The sequence below is a fragment of the Hydra vulgaris genome, chromosome 12 (genome assembly GCF_038396675.1).
Source record: "Hydra vulgaris chromosome 12, alternate assembly HydraT2T_AEP".
NCBI lineage: Eukaryota > Metazoa > Cnidaria > Hydrozoa > Anthoathecata > Hydridae > Hydra > Hydra vulgaris.
In genome coordinates, this window is record NC_088931.1 from 72,681,583 (window position 1) to 72,704,341 (window position 22,759).

At 29.4% G+C, this 22,759-nt stretch overlaps 1 protein-coding gene across 1 annotated transcript in view; it reads left to right on the top strand.

Moving 5' to 3' along the window:
* Positions 1-22,759, top strand: part of LOC100204420 (acyl-CoA dehydrogenase family member 10) — a 60,788-nt gene that overhangs the window by 37,439 nt on the left and 590 nt on the right. The window contains exons 16-21 of the mRNA XM_065814353.1: positions 5,469-5,545; positions 5,626-5,707; positions 14,860-14,948; positions 20,856-21,034; positions 22,388-22,436; positions 22,594-22,671. Of these exons, the coding sequence (XP_065670425.1) occupies positions 5,469-5,545; positions 5,626-5,707; positions 14,860-14,948; positions 20,856-21,034; positions 22,388-22,436; positions 22,594-22,671 (554 nt within the window). The remainder of the gene's footprint in view (positions 1-5,468; positions 5,546-5,625; positions 5,708-14,859; positions 14,949-20,855; positions 21,035-22,387; positions 22,437-22,593; positions 22,672-22,759) is intronic.

The window sequence follows — 22,759 nt, forward strand, 5'->3', positions numbered from 1 at the left end:
AATAACTTTTATTATTTAATATTTCAACTGTTAAGATGTTAGTATATGTAGTTTATAAATATATTAAAATAATTATTTCAAATACCATATTTAGCAATATTATAGAGTTTTTTTGAAAGATGTTTTATTTGAGTAAGAAAAATTTCTTTATTCATGTTTGAATAACAATATCTAATTCTTGCTTCAAGCTCTTCCAAATTCTCAGCTCTCCAATTATTCTTGTACACTAGCCGTTTTAAATCACCCCAAAAGTTTTCAATTGGTCTTGCTTCTGGAATCTTAGCTGGGTTTATATCTTTGGGTACAACTTTGATTTTTTTCAATTTTAAAAAGTTGATGACCAACTTTGTGTAATGTGATCGAGCTAGATCAGGCTAGAAAATAAACTCATTGTCTTTTTTATAATATTCTGATACTAGAGGAAGTAAAGTTTTTTCTAGTATCTCTTTATAAGTGTACTGGTTGATTGCCTGCTTACTGTGATGAATATAAAGAGGGCTTATTCCATGGAGGCTGATGCAACAAGAAACTAATAGCTTATCCTTGTACTTTTTACGCAAATTGTATCTTACTTGGTCAGAACATTGAGAATGATCAGCGGCATAAAGCCTAGCATTACCAGCTAATGCGCTATTGCTTAAGGTAAAATAGCTTTCATCATCCATAACAAAACCCAAGTTTTTATAATTTTCGTACAATTTACGACATTTAGGACACATAGCTTTCTTATGCTGATGGCTACAATCTGGGCGATTTGTTTTTTTGAAAGTTCAAATGTTAGTAATTGTTTTTAATACTTGGGAAATTCAAGTTTGACTACAGTTAAAAATTTGAGCTACTTTCTTTTGGGAGCACTCTGACTTATTTTCAAAAAATGATGCAATCTTTGAAATATTTTCTTTAGTAGCTACTTTAGCGATTCGACCACTTCCAACTATTATTTTTAGAGATCCATTCTCCAATTTCATAGTTTTATTGTAAGCAGTTGATCTGGGTAAACCCCATTCCATAAACTGCTTAGCAACAAACGCTTTACCTTTTTCTCAATTTTTTTGGAAAAAAATTTTCATAATTTTTTCGAGGTCCTTAACTTTGACTATTTTATTTTCAATATTTAAATAATATTTTTAACTTAATTAAATTAAATTTAAATAGATTATAAAATCCTCTTTCAAATAAGTATAAAGGTTTTTTGTGTGCATGAAATAAATTACATAATAAATGCAATTAAAATTTGTCTGAAATTTTATTTATATGGTGTTAAGTAGAGTTCCATCTTGTTTTTACATCTAAAACAACATTATTACTAGTAGCTTGTACTTGGGATGCTACTTCTTTAAACTGTTGCCGTTTCAAAGTTGATTTGACATATTTCACACTTTCATTAACTTTTACTATTATATGTTTAATGCTTTCAATTGCATTTTGAACAACCGAATTTACAATATGCGCAGAACATCTAACATAAATAAAACTACCATCACTGATGAATTTAGTATTCAACTTCTCTTTGAGAATTCTAATCATTGCGTCATTTGTTGAACAGTTATCTAGAACAAAACACATGGTTTTTTTATCAATGCTCCATTTGTATAGCTTCTCAAGTAAAGTTTTATATAGTGCTATTTTAGTACAAGGCGTATCAATATCAATAAAGTTAAGTATATGCTTTTTTTTGTCTCCAATTATTATCAATATAGTGGCAGGTAAAGGCAATGTAGGATTTAATTTGAATAGATGTCCACAAATCACTTGTGAAATTAATTCGACATTGTAGCTTTTCCATTACACCATATAACTTTTCCTTTTCATCCTCTGAGATTTTCAAACAATCATTTGTAATTGTACGTCAACTAACCATTTTAAAAATCGATTGCAGATTTTTACTATACTCTCTAAAACCACAATGTTCAACAATTGAAAAAGGATATTTATGAAGTATTATCATGTGGGCCAAGTCGTTTCTGCTTGTTTCTTGATTAAATTTGAAACTTTTAGACTCCAAAATACCATTGACATTAGCTTGAAAAGTTTTTTTCTTAAAAAAATCTTTTTTAAAAGTGTGCATAAAATTGGGTTTTATAATCTGGTTTATGAACCTTTTTAAATATTTCTGAAATCATTGTTGGTTTTCATCGGCATATGTTTAATATTAAGTAAGATATAATGAAAAAAGTATATAAAAAAATTATAATAATGAAAACATATTAATTAAGAAAATGTTAGTCGGGTCTGGGTATAATGGGTCTAGACATAAGATCAATACCCGACCCTTTCGGTTAACGGGTCTGATGGGTCAGGGTCTGGCGAGTTTCAGGCCCAAAAAATGAGAACCAGGCCTGGAATTAACAGGTCAGGTCTAGTCTGGTCTAGACCAGACTTATTACCACCCCTACCCGCATGTAAAGTTTGATTTTAAAGCCAAATATGAAAAAAAATTATTGGTTTGGCTTTGTATTTCACCAAAAGGCGTATCAAAGCTGTTTTTTATTCCTTCAAGAATGGCAATGAACAAAACAGTCTACCTAAAAACCATAATTAAAATTTATTTAGTACCTTTTATAAATAAGTTTTATAGTACAGGAGAGTGGGTATTTTGGCTAGACTTGGCATCTGCTCATTATGCAAAAAGTGTGGTAAATAACCTAAATAAGCAAAAAATAAATTTTGTACCAAGATCAATCAGTTCTGCAAATATTACTAAAACACTGCCAATAGAAGACTTTTGAGGAAACTTATAAAATAAAGTTTATGAAGGCAATTAGACAGTTAAGAATCTTGAAATCTAGAATTATCTGCTGTCTTGGTAAAATGGATCTTGAGTTTGTACAAAACCATATTTAGGAAAAAACTTGACTATACAAGAAGACATGACTATACAAGACATTTTTTTTTCTCTTTAAGTACTAAAAAAAATTCTATTTTTTTATTATTATTTTTAAGTTTTGTGTTTTAAATAAAAACAATTTGTTCCAAAAATAAGGCTTCTATTCCAGTCCAAAAACTTGTTCATGACAGGTTAAGTAGGTGTTTCAAGCAGATAAAGCTGCATTTATAGCATGTACAGTGCTGGAAGATAGTTTCATTTACAGCATGTACAGTGAAGATATTTATAGTATATAACAGTGAAGATATGAACATAGTTTCAAAAGGAGACTCTAAAGTAATATAAAGTTAGCAAATAAAAATAAATTTCAAAGAGAATGAAAGAAAAATAGACTAATAGATACAATATAATATTAGTTATTGGTACCAACAAAGAGAAAAATATACGAAAACTACATAGAGAAACTAGAATCAAAGTATCTGGGACATGTTGTGAATGAATCAGAATGAACAGCGTTAACAAAAGTATAAGCATATTTTTTATTTCAAAATAACATTAATAGATTAGTTGTTTTGGGTTGTGACAGAACAGTTGTCAATAGCGGATACTAAAAAGTGTTCAGTATTAACAACTATACAATACTAAAAAGATCTGTTCACTTGTTTATTTGTCAAATACATGCCAATGATCTGCCCCTACGCCATCAAGTTCTTGATGTCAGAACCCAATGGATGTCCTGGACCAATTTGAAGTGAAATTAAGTCTTATAATACCTAGCCAATATTAATTACGTTCCAGTCAGTGTTACATTACCAAAAATAGTAAAAAAATCTCTTAGATCTAACCAAAATTACATACTTAATATTTGCATAGTTACTACAGGTTATTTACATTTATTTCTACAGGTTATTGTCTATCCAGTTATAACTAAATTATTGCTATAACTAAAATCCTGGAAAACCTGACCAATATCAGGTAGCTGGTCACTGTAAACAAAATATTTCAGTATTATGTTGGATGTAGAGAACCTTCACATGTTGAAAGAAATGGTTAATGCAGCTTGTTTGGCAAAAACTCATAAAACAGTTTTTAAATTTGGCACAGTTACTACTTATGTCACTATTTCCATTCTGTTACAATTTGAAATTCGATAATTTTGTTTTTCAATACACCTTAATCAAAAGTGCATAATATATATCACCATATATAACCATATAAAAGTGATATACGGTAGATAATTGAAATGTGTAGTTTTAAAAAACATATACCATAGTATATTTTGAAAAATGTCAAATAAATTTATGGAAATAATAAAGCAAAAAAGATGTTAGCCATATTGGATTTATCTGAATAGAAACTTTTTATTATGAAAGAGTTTTTTTTATGAAATTAATAACCATGGTCAATTAATAGATTGTGAATCTTATTTCAAATTTTTGTGAGTATATTTTATATAAAATTTTTTGATTTATTCACAGATATTATCATAGATTGGGAGTTTTTTAAATAAATGTTTAACTAGCTATTGAGAATATTTTCAATGCATCAATGCATCATAACATTTTTACTTGAGAATCAACACATCTTAAGATATTTAGACATTAATTAGACATTTTTACCAACTTATAAACTATTACATTTTAACCAAATTAGAATATATATCAACCAAGTTAAAATATTTCAACCAAAGTTGATCCAATAGTATGAAATATATAATCTTGCCTGATAAGTAGAGACAATAAGCTATCACACAAAACAGACTCAGATTAATTAAAAATGATTACCAGAGATAAAAAAACAGACATATAATCAGTAGATATATCTAATGGATGCTTGATGATTATTTATTTAAGTTTTACTCTAGTGTAAAGATAACTTTAGCCTTTATGCTGACCCTCATGAGCTGTAATGGGTCAGAATGAATTAACTATTTGTATGGTTCTACATAAATATTGATATTGGTATGTAAAGCATATGTAAGGTTTAAAAAATGGATTTTTCTACAAAGCTAATGTTAAATGTATTTATATACATTTATATTTTATATTCACTAAAATGTGTTTGTGTTCAGTATATTATATTTTGTTTATATGTTATACTCCAAACTTAGGTCTGCATGAAATTTTACTGATGACATCATGAAATTTAAAAGTATATCAATCAATAAAAATTATATTTTGTTTATATATTAAACTGTAAACTCAAGTCTGCATGAAATTTTGCTGATGATATCATGAAAGGATACACTGGGGCAGAAAGTGTACACTATCATAAGGATACACTGGGGCAGAAAGTGCATCAGCTACATTTGGTTTTGGTTTTGGGCAGGAATTGTCTACATATAAACAAGGCTGATTAATGAAAAAAAAAATCAAATTTTTTTTATAATTCAATGACTTCTGCCCTAACCTGAGCCATCAGTTAGCTGTTGTTTTCATACTGTAAGTAAATTCACCTGTTTCTGATATCTTTTAAGAAAAAACTGGGGGGGGGGGGGGGAATCTTTTGAGAATCATAAAAATCCAATTTTAAATACTTTTGTTTGATTTTAAATGTGTTTTTTCTTTTTTTAAATTTGTGTGTGTGTGTTTTATTTAGGAAATAAAAATGCTAATTATGAAAAAAATGTGCTATTTTTTAGGTGCGATGGATCCACGATGTGCTCTTTGTATTTTCATGGGTAAGACTAATCCTTCTGCCCCTAAGCATTTGCAGCAGGTATTGTTTTGGTGTGTAGGTATATAAAATATTTATAAAGTTAAATAACTGTTTGTTTTTAATTTTCAAACTTTTTTTAGTCAATGATTCTTATTCCAATGAATGCTGAAGGTGTGAGGGTAATAAGGCCACTTTCTGTTTTTGGTTATGAAGATGCACCAAGTAACTATTTTTAGTTGAGCTTAATTTATTAAATAGATTTATATGCATGATAATAAACTATATTATGTTGAGTTTGAAAGATAAGAAATGAATTTGTAAATCTATCTCTTGGTCAATTTGTTTTAATCTTTGCTGTAAATCAAAGTCAGTATAAGTAGCCATGGTGCTGTGGTTAGAGTTCTGGCTCAAAACTAAGAGGTTCAAGGTTCGATGCCAGCTCTAGCCCAAAAAGTGATACAGAAGGAAGCACAATGATATATGAATATATATATATATATATATTTATATATCACAAACAGTTCATATCTAAGGACGCAATTTCCTAATTTTTTTTTTGCGCTCTTGATAAAAAAATGCGCACTTTAATTTTTCAGAAAGAAAAAAAAAAAGAAGAATAATGAAAGAAGAGATTGCTCCCTCATGCCAAAACTCAGTCCATGTAGTAGGACTTCTTTGTGGCAGCAGGCTATAAGATAGTTGATTCATGTACTTAAGTCCCCACAACTACTTGTTTTAGTATCATGTTATCAGTGTGCGTTTAATGCTGCATTTATATATGTATATATGTATATATATATATCACTGTTGTAAAAAATGACCAAAAACTACTTTGAGCTGACCCGAGAAAACCGCTTTGACAACTACAATGTGAAACTACAATGTTTCCTGACTCCAAAAATGTAAAATTTGAAATCTAACTATTTCGTCCGAGAAAATAATTTTGATTTTTAGTTTTTAGTACTTTGCACAATAGGGCGAAATGACAGCTTTTCAAATTTTGCATTTTTACAGCATTCAAAAACTCTTCAAAATAAGCATTTATTACTCCAAAACATAACTGTCTAAAATTCACTTGAATAATAGTTTATTCTGACACAACTGATATAGTTTTTCATTAACAAGATGGAAATAATAAACACTTTCTTAAATAATTCTTTTAGTTATTCTAAGCCAAAACACAAAAACAACCTCTTGATTCTAAACACATAAAGAGCAAATGGTACATAAAATAAATTCTTCTCAATATTTGATTCTTCACAAATGCTTGCTGTTGTAGTCCACAACACATGAAAGAAGCCTCTTTGCATACTCAGGATGATTGCGGTCTCTTTTGTATCTCTGCCAATGTGAGCTGAAATTATGATGCATTAATTCTGTTGCCTGCTCACTAAAGATCCCCAAGGGAGCCCTTTTGATCTCAATGAATTGCTTCACATGGAAGAAAACAGCATGAACTTTTGGAGTCACACTGATGTTCATGATTGCCAAATATGAGTCTCTGAAGCGATCAATTTTTTCAGAAAAGTCATCCTCCAGAACCATACCAAAACATGCTGTCACCACAGACTTAAACTTTCGAAGGGCATCAATGATTCCAAAGACTTGAAAAGCAGACTCAGTCTCTGCAATTCTTTGAAGGAGGTCAAGATTGCTGAGAAGCTTGTGACAGGCATTCCCTGCAAACTGCCCACCATGGTATGGTTCTTGTTGAATGTGGAGAGCTGAGGGCCACTTGACAACATTGGGCCAAACTTCTGTCATGGCTTTGTACATGTGATTGACCACACCAAGGAGAAGATGGAGTTCCATTGGTGGTATGAGCTCCAAGATGAGTTTGTTTTCAGAACCAGACAGCAAAGGCTCATGCACTACATTGCCAAAAGATCTTGCCTTTTTGATATCACCACCAGACTTAGCAAACTCTTGATAACAGGCAGCAAGTGAGCCTAGTGTCCTCAAAGATCCTGATTGAGAAAGATGCTTCGATTCTGTGTTGCACCAAGAGCAAGGGTGAGTACTTGCATGGCTCTGAAGGCCACAAAGGATGTAGGCAAGTTTCATGTCGCATGAGACAACAAAGTTGACTTTGTCTAACTTGATTAAAGACAAGATCTGCCTCACATTTTCAAAGTTTTCTGGTAGTCCTTCTGATAAAGCCACAAGCATTTGACGCTTTACACTACTGTCTTTGGCAGTCCTCTGAGTTAAAAGTTTTTTCCATGGTGGTGACCTTGAATCACAGTGAGAATCCAACTCCATGATGCCAAGAGAAACTTTCAGAAATCCTCCACCTCCATCAATTCCCAACTTGACAATATGATTCTGGAAAACTCTTCGAGAAAGCAGGACTTCATTCAAAAGCTCGGCAAGATCCTTGCAATGCACAACCACAAAGTCAGTGGAGTTACTCTCTGATAAAACTTGGATGCTGGTTTGAGTAAAAAACTCAGACAACTGTTTGCCAATGGCTTCAAACTTAGCAAGAAAACTAGTCTCCACAATCTTGGTGTCACTGACTCTGTTGATGGTTGATGCCAATTTCTTCATGCCAAGGTTGGACAGTCCTGTGTTTAGCTGAACTTGTACAAGATCTTCAGTTTTGATGCTGGGTTCAGGAAAAAGAGCTCTTGCACTTGAGCTTCCTAAAAATGAAATTATATTAACACTTTTTGTAATTTTAAGTTTTAAAATTAAACGTATTCCCTCTGAATCTGCCATCTTTATATGTAAATATAAAAGTATCACCTGTTTTAACTCTAAGTGGTGGGCTGCTTTTAGGATGCGATATTTTGACAGTACCACCAGGTGTGGAAAGTTTAGTAGAGATGACTTGAGTAGCTATTTGCTCTGCAGCGAGTGGATCAGCTGTAGCTAGCTGCTTGAGATTCTCTCTAAAAGTGAATGGAGTGCACTGATGTGGCAGACCTCTTCCAACTAGACTCAAACAATCACCACATCTTTGAGGAGTACAATCTTCCACAGGTTTAGAATAGTCCACTGGGCTCTTCTCATTCAACTTCAAATGTCCAACTTGACAAATAAGACAGTTGCAACCTTGATCTCTTGTTGGTGGTCTAACTTTTATAGATGAGAAAGGAAACAAAGGTGGCAGGTTAACATCTTTTCCTTCATCTTTTCTCCGAAGAATTGTTTGACATGAGTCACAAATGCCTCTTGGCACTCTGGTATCAGTCAAATCAAGACTTGTATGGTAATGCTTGAGGATCTTTTCAACAAGGAACTGTGTCAACTCTCGAGAGCACTTCTTCAGTCACAAGACACAGACAGATTTCCGACAATCTTCATGATTTTTTGAAAAATTTGGCATTTTGAAATTTTTCTTACACAACTGATAAGTGAAACACTTTAAATAAACATGTTCACTGCCAATTCCCGGAATTTTTAGCTTGTTTATAATTTTGATGCAAAACTTAAAACAAACATGTTCACTGCCTATTCCCGGAATTTTCGGCTTGTTTACAATTTTGATGCAAAACTTAAAATAGTCATGTTCACTGCCTATTCCCGGAATTTTTAGCTTATTTACAATTTTGATGCAACAAAATGTTTATAATATAGTTCAACCATGAAATTGTAGGTAAAATTTTATCTTCTGAGTTAAAATAAATACAAATTATACTTGCTATATAGACTGTTATGTTTTAGAGTAATAAATGCTAATTTTGGAGAGTTTTTGAATGCTGTAAAAATGCAAAATTTGAAAAGCTGTCATTTTGCCCTATTGTGCAAAGTACTAAAAACTAAAAATCAAAATTATTTTCTTGGACGAAATAGTTAGATTTCAAATTTTACATTTTTGGAGTCAGGAAACATTGTAGTTTCATCCTGTCAAAGCGGTTTTCTCGGGTCAGCTCAGTTTTTGGTCATTTTTTACAACAGTGTTATTTATATATGTATATATACATTTATATATGTATATATATATATATATATATATATATATATATATATATATATATATATATATATATATATATATATATATATGTATATATATATATATATATATATATATATATATATATATATATATATATATATATATATATATATATATATATATATATATATATATATATATTAGGGCATATCAATTTTTTTCAAGAAGCAGTATATTGTGTAGAGTTCCTATATATATAATGGATATATAGCAGTTTTGAGTTGTGCGCTAGCCTTTGTAGGGATCGCACACAAAATCAGATTTTATAGCATTTTAAAGAAAAATGTGGTTAAGTTTAGCAAATTTCATCTTAATTTTCTTTTAATTAATTGTGTTTTATACCATTAAATTGTAGTGATTTAGTTTATAAAATGAACTTTTATAAACGAAAAAATGTAGCAAAAAAACTTTAGATGTTATTAAATATACATTATTAAAAAACTATATTTGTTTATATCTTTATTTAAATGTCTTTCCATTGTTCTTTCCAATCAAACTTAGGTATTTTTTTCTTGGATTCCAATAAGTTTATTACAAATTTATGATGTTTTTCACAGCCATATCTAGTTTTTGATGCTTTTGTGACTATTTCAACAATTCTTTCTGCATTTTGACTACGACAGCAGTATTTTGGAATACTCAATAGACCGTCATTGGCTTTCAAAATATCTTCCTTCCACAAGACATTCGCTAAAGGTGCTGAATTAATTTTCTCAATGTCCCTTTTTTGTTACCTATTTGTTTCCTCAATGTCTCAAATTATCAATTCAATGTAATCTTTGAACCCAAGATTTAGTGTTGCAGAAAGTTTAAAATGTCTGTTGTATTGGTTATTATTTCTGGCTGCAGTTCTAACTTCTTTTCTTTCATCATTTATGATTGCCAATAATATATTCTCAGTGTTGGCAAAATATGAGTTTTGTTTTAAAATTTGCTGCATTACCTCCTTGTATTTTACATCAATAACTGCATCAATTATCATTATTATCACCTTGTATTTTATCAATAATTATCAATGCATTTATTATTAATTGAGTCAGATACCATAAATTTTTAGCTCCATTTATCGCCAAACAATGTGATGTAATATGGAACCATCCTTTTGCATAGTATTGCATAAGAATTGTTACCAAATCAAAAACTTCTTTTGTCAGCATTATAGTAGAAATATATAAAAGTGAAACACAGTTTGCTCTTGTGAGCCACCAAGAATGACGAATATTATTCGTCATTCTTGCTGGCTCATATGAAACATATTATTTAATTGTATAAAAGTTTATGAATTGAAATGATTTAGAACTCATTGAAAAAATTACCTAAGCTTTTGTATTGTGAGCCACCAAGAATGACGAATGTTTCGAGGAGCACTTAAAGATATTTCATTTGAAACTTGATTAAATAAAAAGGTACTGTAAAGATATTTTTAATCTGAGCTTAATGTACCTAGGATCAGCAAGTAAATGAAAAGCACACTTTGATTTTTTTAAAATGAACTTCTGCTAAATTAGTTGAGTCTTCTGTTATTTTTCTACCAATATCTCCTTTAAATAACGCTGGGCCAGAAGAACAAATATTTAAATGGAAGTTAATTTAAATGGAGTTGACAAATGAGCCACTGGATTGGTTTATCAAAGTTCTGCTTTTATTAGTTTTATTTCTCCTCCAAACTTATAAGTGTTTACTACAGTTGCATCACATAAGATAGCATTTAAAGAACCACTATTGCCAGTTTTAAATATTAAATAGAGAATTTCATCAGCAATACATCGAGAGGTTATCAGATATTAGATGATCTATATAGCTGCTTCTTGGTTTTCTAACTATTTTAATATGTTATTCTTTAACTGTCCCTTTAGTTATTATTGAATTATCTTTTCTTACATCAATACATTTAAAGTAGTTTCAAAATTTCACATTTCAGTAGAACAAGAAAGACTTCACCAACATGAAGTCTTCCTTGTTCTACTTTTTTCCTATCAAGCATATTTGATTCATTTATTATTCCCATATCTTTTAGAGCAGCTTTAACAATAGCTGCAGTTTTAATGCAACTGACACAATAATGATCTGCCAATCCTATTCTGGTTATATTTTTTTAAGACATCATCAGATTCATAACATTTGTCATTTTCATCATTAGTTTCATTTAATTTGATACTTTGACATCTTTCTTTGTAGGTACCATTGCTGTTGAAAATTTATAATCTTGTTCAAATGTTAAGTTGTCAGTATTACCACAAGTATGAAATGCTGCCATGATATAATGAGTTGCTTTTTATTAATTATATACAATTTTAAATTACTAAGAATAAATACTTAAAATACATATATTTTTATTACAAAATATACAACAAATTGTTTCAAATCAATATAAATTTTGTTATAGCAAGATAATATTGTTTAGATTAATATATAGCATAAAATCCTATATTAAAATTATAAAAGTAAAATATATATAACTAAAAACTTTGAAATTAGTATTACATGAGTTAAATAAAATTGTTAAGAGATTTTAATAAAAAATTTTTATGTGTAAATTTTTTTTATATAGTTTATATAATTGATTATCTCAGTTCATAACCACCACATGCTGCTTGTCAAAATTTTTAAAAAAAGTATGGTTATTACCCGCCCTATATGTATATATATATTAGGGTGTTTCAAGAAAAGGTAATGTCTGAAAGAAAACAAAGAGCTTATCATCTGCCCAGACCATGATTTAGTACCAAAAAATTTTTTTTTTAATTTTCTAAGATCCTAAGGGCACCTTCAAGGGGAATAAGAGGTATTTTGTACTAATTTTAAAACAGTTTGTAGAAAGTATTAAAATAGATAATTTTAATTTTTTTTTTTTTTTATATTTATGTTTGTAAAGACTTATTTAATCGAAATAAAAGGGGCTCTATTCTCAAAAAAAAGTTTTAAACTTATAAAAAATTATTTCAAAAATCACTTAAATCCATAAATATTTAGCAAAGCACATAAATATTTAACAAAGCACATAAATATTTAGCAAAGCACATAACAAAGCACATAAGTACAAAATATTTTTTTTTAATTCTTAAAACTCATAAAAGTATATTATATTTTCAATTTACTTTTAATAGAGTGCTATATTGATTTCTTAATTATATCCAGCTTCAGGGTTTATTATGGAAAATATGTAAAAGAGACGGCCTGGACAGGGAACAAAGATAAGTTTTTTGTAGTCAATAGTCAAAACCATACGGTTTTTACTCAAATTTAAAAAAATTAAAATTTGAAAACTAGAAAAATTGTTAAGTCAATAGTAAAATTTGTTTTAAATTAAAGTACAGCAATCCCAGTAAATTTATAATCCTCCCTATTCTCTCTTTAAAAACAGTTGTTAATAAAAAACATAAAAAACAAGACTTTATTTGTTATAGCGATTTTTTTGTTATCTGTTTTTTTCCTCCCTTTTCAGTTTTTTTATAATTATTTGTAAAAAGAAAGGTCCCCTGTCTTTTCTCCTCAGAATATGCTCTATTTATTTGGTCTTAAACTAGCTTAACTACCCTCTCAAAGAATTAACAACATCTAGTCCTTTGAATGTTGCTCTAAAGAATTGATTAACAACATCCAGTCCTTTGAATGTTGCTCTAAATTCTAGATAAAAATTGTTGAATTTCCAAAACTGTAGTGAAGTTTTCATCCATTGAGTTTCTGCCTTTTCATGTCAAACTATGTCGAAAACTAGCAACAACTTGTCTGTTGTTAATGAAGTCAAACTAGGTGGCTCATCCTCACTTAAGTTGAGACTATTCAATATAATTTGGTTCATTTCTGGTGCTCCAAAGGAAAACTGTCACTTGGACATCTTTGTAAACTGTATGGTTTTCCAGCCATATTATCATGTTCCCTACATTCTTTACCTGCTAGGACAAAAACTACCAAAGTATGTCCGAGAATAGAGCTTGAAGCAGCTGGAGTGCCAAGTAGAATCCATTTTTCAAATCTTTTCATTTGTCTTTGAGCTTTCATATCCTAATAAATAGTATAAACTAACATTTTGAATCACTTTAATCAATAAAGAGCTTTCTAACTTATCATTAAAATATAAAAATATTTTATACCTGTGTTTGTGCCAAGGAAGCTAGCTCTGCTTTTCCAAACCACTCTGTATAAAAATGAAAAATTAATAAAGCCATTACAGTTATTTCTACTTTGTGCTTGTCAGTCAGGTTTTGAAATTCATTCATTAAAAGATACTATTTTAAATAGTATAAATTTTAAATACTGTAAACCTTTTCCAATAAATTTTAAATGGCAAACTGATTCCTTGGTATAATGGTAAGTGAAATTTAAATCTATTTCAGGAGCTATTCTACAAAAACAATTTGGGTGACGGTACCCCTGTGCCAAGAAATGTAAGGTTACATTGATGAAAATATAACTAAATAAAGGCATTTTTCTGAGAAAAAAAACAATACTTGCCAATAAAATTAAGTTAAAAAAAAGTCCTCAAATTTTGAATTTGGGTGGTGCCCAAAACTTGCCCATATACTTCAAAATTGATCAATAACAATATATTTGTTTCCTAGCCTAACTCTTCTCTGGTGCAACTAGCAAATCTTAGTTAATCTAAACTAATCTTACTCTGCTGATTTTTATTTAACTTTGATATGCTTCTTTTATTTCTTCAGAATTTTCTTTTTTTTACTTCTTCATATCTTTCATCTCTACCTCCAAGTCTTCCTTTTCTTTCACCAAGCTGGTCTTTTAAGAAAGCAATATCTTCTTTGTTTCTTTCATTTTTTCGCATTATATCTTTTAATATTTCCTCAAACATAACATGAAGATGTTCTCCTAACCAAAATACGTTATTAACTTGTTCTTAAAACAAATGTCTTTTATTTACTTCAGCAAAATTTGTTCTGTATCTTTCATCTTTTAATTTTGTCCACTCCTTCAACAATTTCTCAATTTTTATCCTGTAAAAATATTATTTAATTGTATAAAAGTTAATGAATTGAAATAATTTAGAACCCATTGAAAAAATTACCTTAGCTTTTGTATTGTAAGCACTTTAAAAGTTAAAAAAGGTGCATTTTAACAGGTTTTTGATAATATATGTTTTTTTCTTTCTATATTTTTTTTTATAAAGCAAATATTATTTGAGATTTGTATATAATTTTGCTTCTTTTGAGTACAAGGTTGACCTACTTTTGAAGGGTTTTTTTCCTAAATATTGAATTAGATAAATATATTATATAATTAATATAACTAAATATTTATTAGGTAAATGTTTAAGATACTCTGTAAATGTTTAACTCTAAAAATATTTTTAATTCAAACTTTTTTTATTTCCAGTGTTATTATATTATTCAGAATACATTTAAAGGTAATGAAATGCAATTTTGTGCATATGATTTGATTTATCGTTTTACAGGTGGTCATGCAGAAATAGAATTTATAAATGTTCGTGTGCCTGTTTCTAATATTCTGGTTGGTGAAGGTCGTGGTTTTGAAATTGCCCAGGTAATAGAAAATTTATATCAGGGCCAACGCTATTTTTCCTACTTCTAAACTCGTGTTGTTGGCCCTGAATATTATTTTAACATTTTATTTATACAAAAATGTTGATTTTTAGTAAAGCTTTGTTTTATTAACTATTTAACTGTCAAGTCATAGAATTTATCACTACTATGACAGAAAATTCTCAAATTTAACATTTCAGTTATTTGAAATATTATTATTTATTACAAATATTTAATAGATATATATTTATAATAAATAATAATTAGCCAATTCTAACTTTTATACAATTGTCATTTTTTTAGATAAAGTTACAATCTTATATAAGTAATTTACTGTATTAAAATTTTTTAATTAAGTTTTTAGTTTAGCTGATAAAATTTAATTAATACTTCTTTTGATGATGTTTTATAAGGGTGTTATGAAAGTATGAAAAAGTTGAAGAATTTCAGTTTAATAAAGACAGAGTAAAAAAAAAATTATGGTTTTAGTATAATACATGCAAAGTAAAGATGGAAAAAAAACTGAATAGTTATAACTATTATAATTTTAATACAGTATATTATATATATAATATAATATATTATATATATTATATACATAGCCGCCGAGAGAAATTTCGGGCCCTGGGGAAGTTTTCTTAACGGGCCCTCAATATGCTTAATCATATACCCATGACCAGAAAGCGTGCTCTGGTCATTAAAAATTAAAAATGAAAATTAATTAAATCTTTTAAAAGTCAAAACTATTTAAATCTTTTGAAATTTAAAGTTAGGAAAAAGTGTATAAAAAACAATGTTTTACACTGTTTCATAATAGAGCTTTGCAAGCCTTTCGACTCACAAACAAAATAATAACTTCTTCAAAATTAATTTTCATAGCCATTTCGGCTTCAATAGATAAAAGTCCTAAGTCATTTAAACGATTTTGTGTCGTTCTTGATCTTAATACGTTTTTTATTCTTTTCAACATGCTAAAAGATCTTTCTGCTTGGGCAACTGTCACTGGAATTGTGCAAAATAGCCTTATTGCAATTATAATGTTTGGAAACAGCACATCCAGTTTGTTTTTTTTAATTTCATTTAACAATTCAACAAGCTGAAATATTTTGTATATTGGCATGATAAATTGATTTCAAATGTAGTATTTATGAAAATGATATTGATGATCATCAATATCATTTTCATACATTTTTTGCAACTTTCCACACTTAGGGTAGGGTGGGGCAAGATGCCCCCCTTAACAAACTTTAGCGTATATAACAAACACTTTTACATTTTCTAGTAATTTTTCTTTTTAATATCAAAGTTTACTTATAAGAGAAGACATTGGTAAGATAAAATAACTACTTTATTACTGGTGATAAACTTTAAAGTTAAAAAAACTAATAATTGTGCAAGGAGACATCTTGCCCCAGCCATGGGGCAAGATGCTCCAAGGAGTGCATCTTGCCCCAAACCTTTGAAACAGTTGCATATGGTGCATAAAGTTGTATCAGTGATAAAACTTTCAGAGGCAGAAACCATATCTTTCTTCCTTTTCATTTATTCCATTAGGTCTTTCTGCTTTCTGCTTTTCAGGTTCTTTACCTTTTTTGTCTTTAAATTTATTGATTTCATTTTTTGCTTAATCAACTTATTAAGTGCAGCTTTTTCTTTACGCAATATGACTGCTTGTTGCTTTTTTTTACATTGTTTTCATGCTCTTCTAGTCGCTTCTTGAAAGGTGAAGAAGTAAGGTTTTCAGCTGACTCTGTCTTTCTCTTTCGTTGTCTTAAAACAGGAATTTTGGGATGCGGAGAAATCTTTTCCAAAATTTTTAAAGGAGACTTAAGGCCAAGATACTCATCAACAATTGGCAAATCTGCATCATCAACAGCCTTCAATTTTGCAGCAGTAGTTGTTGTGCTCATGACATTTGCCAACTGTATAGGTGCAACAAGAGGCAAGTTAGGCAATTCACTAGATTGCTGACAGATTTTCAATGGCTCAACTTCATTAGTGAGCAAAGCTGCGTCAAAGGCTTCATTATTAAAAATAAGGTCATTTATTGGGTATAAACCAGAGCATCTATACACATTGATTGCTTTGTCAATGTTTGCAGTGAAGTTGTAGGCAGTTGCAAAAATACCTGCCATGTCAAAAAATGAAATTCTACGCCCCTGATAACATCCAGTTGCTTGCTGCTGCATTGTAGCCAACTTTCAATGGTTTAAAAAATGTATGATCTAAAGGTTGCATCTTGTGTGTACAATGAGGTGGAATAGTTATGAGATGGATCCCATTATCACGATAAAAGTTAATGGCTTCAAGTGTTTTGTGACTGTGATGACCATTAAGTACAATTAATTGCTCATTAGTTTTAGAAGCATGAGTCACAGCAACAAAATGTGTTAACCATTCAATGAATAAAGATGAATCAGTCCATTCACTGGAGCTAACTCTAATAATTGAGCCTGAAGGTGCACCAACAGCCAGATTATCAGTCATTTGCTTACAGGGAAATATAAATTAGGGTGGGACATAAGTGCCACTTGCACTCATTGCACACACAACTGTCACAGTAGCACCTCTTTCTCCACTAGTTATTTTTGAAACTTGTCATTTGCCTTTCGTTGCAATTATTTTTCCTCGCTTATGGACATTTTTGATTCCAGTTTCATCCATATTCCAGAGCTGTTTGGCTGAAAACTTAGGTTCCTCAAATAATGACTTGTATACTGGAAAAAACTGATTTACTTTTGGTTTATTGAAGCCAATGGTTCTGCTTATACTGGTGGCTTGTGGAGTTTGAATAGAAAGTTGTGATTTGCGAGACATGAATCCTCGCAGCCAACCCACTCCTGCCATTTTTGACTCTTTATTAAAAGGATTATCGATTCCCATTTGTTTAGCAAAATCATATGCTAGGCAATACACATCTATTGTTGTCAAGCCAAATAATCCTGTTTCCATTATCTGAACTTGTGTAACAATCTTTAATTCAAATTCTTTACTAAAAATAGGAAATTTACCACCCAGAGACAAACCACCAGCTGCAACATTCTTTAGACTGCAGCCCAACTTTATTACATCTAATGCTGACTTTATTCTATTATTTGTTGCATCTCTCTGTGTTTTTCGCACATAGTTTCTCACCATTATTTGAAATATTTAAATATGTATCTAAAGAAATATTAAAACCTTAAAATTTTAATTATATAAACATACAAACACATACCGGTATTATTATAATTATTTAATACATTATTATTTTATACATTACATAACATCTATAAATTAACTCTATTTGAGTTAAATAAGAACTTACTAAATTTACATGTACATACAAAATTACTCAAGATTATTAACAATAATACGATGTTGCAATTATTATTATGATGTTGCATGCTAAACACAGCTCCTTTTAGTAAAAATTGTATTACGCGCATGTAATAATATATGAAGTTGTATTAATACAACTTCATTCAGCTGAATGCGATGCATATTTGTAAAAGTTTTACAAATATGCATCGAATTGCAAAAATAGCATGTGATACAGCTTCATTTTACTTAGCATATATATTATAACATTTACTTAATATACAAAATTATTTTAAAAAGCTATTTATAAATATGTATAATAGTTATCAACATATAAACCAACATATAAACATTGTCAATAACTAAATTTGTACATTTTTATGTTCTAAACACACTTTAAAATTGGTAGAAATTCCGTTAAATCGCGACTTACTTTACTATATATTATTGTGGGATAAGTTTTCTATAAAACAACACATTTCTTGCCTTAATCGCACAAGTATTGCCAATCCAATAAACATTCAAAATTAGAAGTAACTTACTAACAAAATATTCCAAAAAGTTATAAACCGATTTAAACCTCTCCTACCAACAATATTAAAAACAATTTTTATTCCACGATTTTGTTTTAACTTTATGAATAGTATTATAGAGGAATAAAACATTACCGTTCTATGATACTCTCACATAAGCAAAAAGACTTCTTACACCACGGGTCATCTTGCCCCACCCTACCCTACTTTGTATTTCTTAATCATTTAAGTCACGGAACAACCATAATACATTGAATAAAGAATCTATTTCTTTCGCTGCATTCAATCTTCTTGTCATATTTCCAATAATGCTATCCATGAAAACATTGAAAACATTAATTCTAAATTCTTCTGCCGGTGTCCTTATTAACTTGTGTGTTGTTTTTTTTCTTTTAGTATATTTTTTCCCCGAAAATTCTGTTTATCTGTAAAGATGTGCCTAACAATCTACATTCATTTAAAATAGTATCCCAACTATCTCTTATCGTGTTTAATTCAACAAGATGACTCAACAAATTGGTTATTTCTACATCAATTGTTGCACTGCGAGCTTGTAAAACAGTACTTCTGTACTTTATAGCTGCAAGAACTTTGTACCATATTTTTGCCAGTACTAAGCATTCAAAAGATTCCATATATTTTTTTGTTCTAATATGATCTGATCGAGTTTCTGATGTTAAGTTTAATTCATAAACAGCGTTTATTGCTATTTTAATTTCATTAATTTTTCAGCAAATGGTTTAACACTTTTAATTATTGCAGACTACCATGTATTTGACATAGCGTGCAAAGAACATCCAGTATTATTTTTTAGTATTTTCCATCTTTGTGGGCTACTACTAAATATATTGTATAATTTTTGTATAGTGCTGAAAAATCTTACAACATGAATACAAGATTCTGCTGCATGAACACCACAAAATTTAAACAATGACATGCACAAGGAGAAAAAATTGCCAATGGATTAATTTGCAAAATGCGAGCTTGTGCACCTTTATATGATCCACTCATGATAGATCCATTATCATATCCTTGTGCGCAACAGTCAATTATAGGAATATTATACCTTTGTAGCATTTCAAGAATTAAATTAGCAATATCTTCTCCAGTCTTCTTATTGCAGTCAACAAATGCAAGAAATCTTTCCATAATTTCAAATTTGTTGGACTTAACGTTAACTACATTCATTTTAATGTACCGTAAAATGAATGTAGTTTGTTCTATATGCGCAGAATCGGGTGTTGCGTCAACAAAAAGGGAATAATACTTCATAGTTTCTCTTTCCTTTAAAATACAAGTTCTCAAGTAATCTGCACAGCATGATATGAATTCATTTTGAATGTCTGGCGATAAGTAATATACTTGCAATCTCTACTTTTCGATTTGTGTCTGCTTTACGTTTTTTAAATATTTTTTTTTAAAAAATAAGTGATAAATAAATAAGGCTTCATGAAAAAAAATTATTCGTACACACACGGGGCCCTGGGAATCTTCCCCGTCTACCCTCCCTCTCTCTCTCGGCAGCCATGATTTTATATAATTATATATATATAATGTAATATATTTTATATATTACATATAGTTATATATATATAATATAATATATTTTATAAAAAATAACTATTGTAATTTTGTTTTTGAGTGATGAAAAAAGTAAAAATTATAATTTTTAATTTGTTTTAAAGAAATTTACTTTGCGTAGATGTCATATTTTGGTAAACAAAGTTCTCACTCATTTTAATAGAGAAATCAAATATACTTGAGAATAATTTCAGATATGGTTTACTAAAATGAATACTACTCAGGATTCATTAAATTTTGAATTAAAAATAGGTTTTTGAAGATTTAAAAGGGAAAAAAATAGTTAAAATGCACATAAGATTGCTGCATGGTTTTTTACATTTTTTAGCTTTATATCACTGCAAAAAAAGTTTTTCTTGATAAACCATTTTCTCTCATGTTATTCATTTTCATAACATTGTGTTCAGCTGTTGGACAATAATTTAAATTTGATTTTGTGATAAATTTATTTTTAAAAGTTTTGAATTACTTATAAGTTAAATGAATTTTTTCAGGGCCGTCTTGGTCCTGGTCGCATTCATCACTGTATGAGATTAATAGGATGGTCAGAACGTGCTTTGGAACTCATGGTTAATCGAGCAAACTCAAGAACAGCATTTGGTAAGCCACTTATTGCACAAGGAACAGTTCAATCACATATTGCCGAATCCAGAATTGAAATTGAACAAGCACGGTAATTTTTTTTTTATGTTACTTTGAAATTAAAATTGTTTATAGATTTTAACAAAAATATTGGTTGTCTAGTTAAGTCTTACTAATCTTTAATAAGGAACCCCAAAAGATAAACCAAAGGAGCCCCATTGGATAAACCAAATTTTTAGGAAAACACTCTATTTTTATAACTTGCAGTCTACTGTATTTGTTTTTTGAAACTAAAAAATTATATTTTATGCATTAATAGTGTAATTAATTATTTATTATGATATTAAATAATGGGGTTGAAAGCAACACAATTTTTTTTTTAAACCTGTTGATAGATCCAAATGAATTTTCATAAATTTATGGGTGAAGGATTTTTTGATGTTTAAGGTATGACACTTTTATATATTGGGTAGCTCCAAACTTATCTGCGTTTTTCTAATGTCTAATGAGAATCTTTTACAAAAATTGTGGTGAGTGCAGTCTGTGAATTAATATTTTCTTGCTTTTTAGGTAGAGAAGCAAACTGTTTTTAAAGGGATATTTTTTTCACTGCAGTTTTTTTGCAACACATTCTCATTTTGACACAAGCACACAAGCATATTTAAGTTTAGAGGTTTTTTAGGCCTAAAAGTGTCATATATTAAATATCAAAAGGTTCTGTACCCTTGTATATAGTTATTTATTTATTTTTTTTGTCAAAAGATAAAGATAAATTAAAGTTAAAAGACGATTTAGAGTCATTTAATTCACATTTAATCAATGTCTTTGTGTTGATTTAAAATTTAAATTCGCAGACGAAAAAAAAAACATTCCATTTTTTTCAATAAATTGAGCAACTTTTTTTATTTTTTTTATTTTTTTGTGATAACTTGAAATCTTAAAAAGTAGAAAGACAAAACAAAAAAACTACAAACAAAACAAAATAAAAACAAAATAAAGGTGCTATTATTTTTAGAATTGGGATTTTTCTTTGGGAAATATTCCACAAATTGCGGTAGTATTGTAGTGGTAGAGAGCTCGCTTCATAAGCAAAAAGTTCCAAGATCGATCCCCACCACGTCCCTGTTAGTACCGTGCTCAACTTGTTTCTCTGCGCAGCGGTCTTGTTTATCAAGGTTCGTGTTTTGGAATTAGTGTTGAGAGAGGGTTGTAACCACCATTAACACACAGTAGCCTTTCCGACTGCATTGGCCTTTTCGACTTCGACTGCATTGGCCTTTTCGAGGTGAATAAAGATTTAAAAAACGTAAAAAAAAAAATCGTTTAAACAGGGTTTATCCTTTAGGACACCTTAAATACAAATAATTAAAACAAATGAGTATATTTGAAAGTTTTGAAGTCAGTGCGAAGTTATTTTAAAAAAGATTTTCTAAAATATTTTTAGGTTATTGACTCTAAAAGCAGCACATATGATGGATACAGTCGGTAACAAAGTATGAAATGCAAAACAAAACAAAACAAATGCAATGAAATGCAAAACAAAACAAAACGTCTTAATTTCTTACTGTTATCTTATAGATACGTTTTAAACTTTACTTTTTTATGATGTTTTTATAATAACATAAAAGTGTAAAATGACGTTTATTTAAGGTTGCAGCTTCTGAGATAGCAATGATAAAAGTGATTGCTCCTCGTACAGCGCAGACGATTATCGATAGAGCAATACAGGTAACAATTTTAAGATTCTTGTGCGATGCCGTTTTTTTTTCTTTCTGTGCGTGTTTTGTGTGTGTGTGTTTAATTTAAAATAAATGAC